At 28.5% G+C, this 6593-nt stretch overlaps 2 protein-coding genes across 2 annotated transcripts; one reads left to right on the top strand and one right to left on the bottom strand.

The window, feature by feature from the left end:
- Positions 1 to 330: 330 nt before the first annotated feature.
- Positions 331 to 1130, bottom strand: LOC111028704. Its single transcript, XM_022307436.1, has 3 exons — positions 1044 to 1130; positions 679 to 963; positions 331 to 617 (listed from the first exon to the last, which is right to left on the bottom strand). The coding sequence occupies exons 1-3, from the start codon at positions 1072 to 1074 to the stop codon at positions 331 to 333; spliced, it is 603 nt and encodes a 200-aa protein (XP_022163128.1). The 5' UTR covers positions 1075 to 1130.
- A 3660-nt stretch (positions 1131 to 4790) lies between these two features.
- Positions 4791 to 5915, top strand: LOC111028703 (cilia- and flagella-associated protein 20-like; the record flags this gene model as incomplete). Its single annotated transcript, XM_022307435.1, has 2 exons — positions 4791 to 4988; positions 5550 to 5915. Coding segments are annotated over 2 exons (564 nt in total), but the record flags the coding sequence as incomplete, so codon positions are not given.
- Positions 5916 to 6593: the final 678 nt, after the last annotated feature.

Here is a 6593-nt window from a genome sequence, read left to right as displayed (position 1 = left end):
GGGGGCTTACATTAAAAAAATATATATATTATACATTGATAAATCAAAATAATAATATGTTGTTTAACTAATATTTATTTTTATTTTCATTATAAAACAATGTCTATTTTCCTGGGGTTTTGTCCCAACTTATCAATGACTTCTTCAGGAGTTAAATTAATATTGCGGTATACCGACAACATGGTCAATCCATTTAATCTGTCCTGTGTAAATAATTATTTTTCAGTATAAAATGTTATGAATACCTAAGGATTAAAAATATGTATGATAAAAAAATGGTTACCTCTTTCATAGTATTTCTCAAATAAGATAATTATTAATATCATATGTTTATTCATTTTCGTTTATTTCCATTTCTGAAAACGACGAATTTAATGCATTTGTACTTTTATCTGAGTACTCAGGAAACATAAATAAGTTTTGTAAATCATCACTGAATGTAAGTCGACATTTATTCGGCAGTTCTCTAATGGACGATATGTATGGATCTGATGAGACGAGTAGCATGTGTATTAAATCTTTATTGGTATTTAATCTACTATTTTTTCTTGTATGATTTTGCCTTATTCGTTTGTAATCTTTATTTCTAGCTTCTTGGGCTTCTTCAGAAAGTTGTCCTGCAAAAAATAAATATATAAAAATATTATTTTAGTAGGTATATAAAAAAAAAATGTTTACCAATAGGCAAAATGGCGAATTTTATAACGTCAGCTCCATGAATAAGTATTTTGTGTACACTTGCCGGCATATAGTACCAAGGATAAAGTTGTACAAACAATGTAGCCGTGGCCAAAGCATATTCATCAAACGTAATTGGATTAATTTTACGTCCACTAGCAATTACAGATAATATGTTCCCAAAACGTTGGAGTAATGTAAAATCAATTCCAGTTATTTCTGCGCTCTTTTCTGGGTTTTTAAAAAATCTTCTTGCCGTGTTACCATCGTTTGTATTTCCTTTCCCTGAAAATATATTTGTCAGAGTAAATAAATCTGCGGTACATAATTCATATTTCACCAAATTAATATTAGTTCGTTTTTACCTTGTAGCACAACATCAACCAATAAACCCATTTCTGTGCGAAAACGTTCTTGAATGTTTTTTTTTCGTTGTGCAGAACTTAGCTTTTGTACTGGTGTTCTAACCTAAAATATAATTTTTAATGTTTAATATAATTATTGATTAAATATATTTTGCATATTATAACAATCTTACATACTTGCCAAGTCTTACATTCCAAACGATATGAAACGTGTAACAAGCATTCAAAGAATCGTATCCATGCATGTAGTGTGGACAGTCCAAATCTCAACGATTCGTGGTTAATTAATCTTTTTTTTACTTGTTCAATATTATTCATGTCTTTTGGAGAAGAACCACAAATGTAACATTTTTGACTTGAGGTGTCTGTCATGGAGTTACATACCTTTATGATAATATCACAAGTAAATAATGATTTTAAATAAATATTACATATTTTAAAAATATATATACTATTATATAACTCATTTACCTTTCCGTCAACCATTGTAAATAATAAAGTATGCTTAACTTTTACTTCTTTACCATTAAATATTATGTGTGAAGCCAACAAATTTTGTATTTGGTCTTCAATACCATTTACTTCATGTAATGTAGTAACCTTCGTTTCTTTTTGAAATTTAAACTTGATTGGTCTACAAAACCGTGTAGAAGAAGTTCTTCTATTTTTCCATATTATATGTTTTTCATTGTTTTCATTAAAAGAGTGCAACTGGAGAGGAACAATTGAAAAAAGAAATAAATCGCTGTCAGAGCATTCGTTTGAATCACGATACAGTTGTTTATATAGTGACTGTCCATTACTTCCATCACAACCCCATTTATAAATAATTTCAAATTCTTTTAAATAATTTTCATTAAAATTTATTGAGGGAATTTCAAATATTCTTTTTGAGGTGTGGTTAAGAAGATCCTGCAGTTTTATTTCACAAAAAGTTTCAGATACTATACAATTTTCAGGATAACACAATGATTTTGCTGCAATAATTGTATCGTATGGTGGATAGATATCAGCATTATGTTGTTTCTCTGTTAATCTTATATTCAAATATTGATTTTTCGTTAAATCATTTTCAATAAAAAATGCCAACGCTTCATCAGCCGTAAGTGCTATGATTTTTGAAGAGTTTAATTTGGCGTGAGACTTCAAAAGATCTGAAGCTTTATCAGATGATGTTACCTCTTTAAAAAGTTGGGCCATATTTCGCTGTCCAGCCATTGAAAATTTATTTTGTGAAGCGTAATGTATTTCAGGAGTCGTCATAGTAGAATTAGCTATCGAAATATTATTTTTTCGTCTTTTAGAACTATCTGCACATTCGTTAAAATTTTTAATAGGTCTACCAATGTTTAACGACGTTGAAACATTATTATTATTTTGATTAGGTATTTTGAAGTATGAATCAAGCCATTCAGTATGAATTTTATTAAATTTATTATTATTCCGGCAAGCTTTTGTCCATTTTTTTGATAATGCTAAAGAAAAATTTAATATTGCACTTTCTATTGTTTTAATATGAACACTGTTCCACTTCAAACCATTGAATTTATTTTGAATAAAAATAAACAATAATTGTCTTGTACTAACAGTTGTCACAGATTGCATAGAACATTTATTACGCACAACTTCATACAGTTCACGATTCAAAATACATTTTTTACGCTTATTGTTAGTTACGAGATCAACTGAAAATACGTTATATAAACCGACTTAGCTTAATTATATATACCAACAAATATTAAAAGTATATGTAGATATTCTCTTACCTTCAAATTGACTATCCATTATATCAAATATAGCTTATATTTTATATTATACTATACAAATTACTTAATTTAATAGGTAAGTAATATTTTACTAAAAATACTATCGTTTCTACTGCAGTCTACACAATGACTAAAGACAAGACGTTCAAATGTATATTATCAATATAATTTAATTGGTAGGTATTCATAAAATTATCTTATCTGTTTATGACATAAAAATACCCAATTCAAATACCAAAGTTCATAAATTTCCTACACAATTCATGTTTTGTTGCAAATATTACGATAAACCTTACAGAAATAATTTCTGTACGCTATAACTCCCTATGGACGCAAAAAAAATAACATTTTCAAAATCCTGGGAATATTCTTTATTTTATGTACATATCAGATTTTGGGTAAAATTGAGTAATTTTTATTTACACGCTTCAGAAAAAAATAAAAATCTTAAAATTTAAAATATTTCCAAATAACTTTGGATTGTAAAAAAAAAAATTTAATAAATATTTTTTTACCTGTCTAATATAATTAATACGCATATAGGAAATAACATGAAAAAAAAAATTCAAAAAAAAAATTATATTTCCCTGATAAATAAAAAAATTAAGTTTCATTAAAAATAACGAAAAAATCGTATAAAACGTACAATTGTCCATGTTCAAATAATTATACACATGGTAAAAATAAATGTAGGATTGTAAAATTTTATATTCGAGCTAAGGAACATATGATAATAAGGTTTTAACATTTTTTTAAATTTTTTTTGATAAATTTGGAATAGGACTTTTGAGCGCCTAAAATAACGTTTCAGACCACTGTGTGACGGTCTGTCAGCATATAATATTATTACTTTGTATATTTTATGGTATTTTTTTTATTTAAGTAATTTATTTTAGTATTATGAATTAGTAGGTACTACAGTATGTTAAAACTTAAATTCAGGGTTAAATATCTACTCTCTTCCAAATTTGAACTTAAAAATTCTATAAACAAAAAAACTATGGATGATATACACTTTTTATACATTTTTGTTACAATATAAACTACTTTTGAGAACCCTTTTTTTAGTTTTTCAAACCTTAAATATAAAAATTGAAACATTTTATGCATTTTAAACTAAATGCTTATAAAAAAAACCCATACATAAGTATGTACCTTTTTGGGTTACAATTTATGACAAATCTTATATATTTATAGACATTTTATTGACATTTTTGTAAAATTAACTAAAAATAAATTGTATAAATAGGTCAAAACGAGTTCAAGTAATTAAAAAATGTGATCATGTGTATTGAATAGAAATCAATAAAATTAATGTTTGATCAAAATTTAAACTTTAAAGTATTTAAAAGAATATCAATGTTATTCGTTTTTTAATTGCAACAAAATATATAAAACATTCGATTTACTAACACAGTGTTAGCATATTTTATTATTCAAGTTTAAATATGAATATATGATGTGTTTAGTATTTTTATTTCACTAGGTTTAAGTATTATCGCAGTTTACATAATGTATATTTCTAATTTTGTCGCAGATTAAATACAGCCGAGATATAAACTATAACTGAAAATTGAACTGTTATTTGATTTAAGCCATTAATATATTCATTTTGTAATATTCCTGGGTAAGAAATTATGGGGAGATTCAAAAAAAAAGCAAAAATCAAATCGGAATACAATTTTGTGTACTGCAGACAGTAATCCTCACTGTGCAATATTATATTATGTAGAATGTAGATACTTATACAGTTCAGGTTCATATAGCACATTATTATTATTATTATTGACATATTTACATCCTCCTTACATCTATACAATTATTTTTAATGTAATAGCAACGCGTATTACAAGTACCTCGAAATATGTATTCAAAGTTAAAAAAATAAATAAATCAAAATAAATAAATTTTTAAAATGCTTATTTATAACCTAACCTGATCATCGTTATCGTATATTTTACACGCTCGACACGTATGGGTTTTACAGTGCAAATATGGAGAATTGAAACAGGTACTAGACGACGTGATAAAGTCCAACGTGCTCCAAATCCAGTCGCTAAACGTGAACGCTTGTTGTATAACTTGTCCGGTGAATCCCAAAGGTTCATTGGGTATTCGAATGCCGTTCTTGACGTTGTTGGTGAAAAACCTCGGTCAATATTTTACGTTCGAAATTACGGTATGTAATTAATATTATATATGTTGTAATAGCTTCTTGGTTTCTTTCAAGCACGTGTTTGTAATCTCCAACTAGATAATAATAAGCCACAACTACACTCCATTCAGACAAATATTTTTCATAATATATATTTTATATCTGACTATAACTCCGTTCCGTGAGAAAACGCATACGAAAATGCGAGAAATGCCTCACAGAGACTGTTTCATAGACGGGAAAGCTCGTGCGCGAGAAAAACGAGTTTTGGTCGGCCACCGTATAGTATGTGTTCTCTCTTGCCACGGAGTATAGGTAGGTACGTAAAAGGTATATAGATTTCTATAAAAACATTCTGTAAAAGGCAAACAATTTACATTAATATTTAAAAAAACAAAAATAATTTTAGTACATGCGATGGCGTGGCAAAATGTTTCAATTTTAAAAACGGTTCAAAATTTGTCGATTTTGAACTGTGAAACTTTATTACGAAAAAATATATAATATATTTCAACTGACTGAAATGTACTTGGTTCTCTGTGCCATCTAATGGCATTCCCCGCAACCATTGTTATGCGTAAACAGATTTTGGACAGCGAAAACATTCGCCGACGTTTGCGCATGAGCAACTACCATTCGATCACAAAGAAAAGCACGTTCATGATCACGATGCCGATGTGTATGGAAGAGGGTTGGAACCAACTGAACCTGAAATTGGCTGAGATCACAAGCTTCTCATTCAAGACGACCTACGTAGAGACGGTTCGCGTCCAAGTGCACGCCAACTGTCGGCTGAGAAGGATATATTTCAGTAACCAGCAGTACAAAGACGACGAACTGCCGAACGCATACAGGATGCACAGGACCGCAATCGTACGACAGAAACCGAAGAGCATGCTGAAGAAAAAGGGGGGATCCGTTGAAAAAAAATCGACAGTTGACAAACCGTAGAGCAGACCATATAAATATTAATGTTATCTTACACGAATAATATTGACTGTGAGGAAAACCTCTTGTCTGAGTAATATCTGCACAGAGTCGGTGCGTCGATATTATTTAGTACCTACCTGTTGTGTTTTAAACGAAAAATTATAATTTTATTATAACATAAATAAATAATAATCTATATAATGTATACTGCATACCTTATGTTGAATGAAGAGTATCTTAATGTTGTTCTGTATTGTTGCGGGGCTTGGAATCTCCGCATCTACAATTAAACATGTAATAGAATATATTATAATAATATAGTACAGAACACATTGACCTTTCACAATGTATATATATTATATATTATATTATATCGTAAACTATTACCGAAACCATGGTCCTTAAGAAATAGCGTACGAATATATTAACCCAGCGGTTCCCAAACTTTTTTAGCTCACGTCGCCCTTTTTGAACTAAACTTTTCTCGAGGCACCCTTTCCAAGACATAGCATGACTAATCATAAAAAATGAATAAAAAACAAATAAAAACCAGACAATTTTTTAATTTTAATACAAGAATATTTATTTAATTTTAGTTATATACTTTTTACACATTTTAATTATTTTTGGAGATTTACATTTACATTTATATTTAGAGGTCCAAATAGATATAAAATTAATGCGGTGGATATGCTTGCA

This window comes from Myzus persicae, unplaced genomic scaffold (assembly GCF_001856785.1).
Source record: "Myzus persicae strain clone G006 unplaced genomic scaffold, MPER_G0061.0, whole genome shotgun sequence".
In the NCBI taxonomy this organism is placed as follows: domain Eukaryota; kingdom Metazoa; phylum Arthropoda; class Insecta; order Hemiptera; family Aphididae; genus Myzus; species Myzus persicae.
This window is presented reverse-complemented; position numbering and strand designations above follow the sequence as displayed.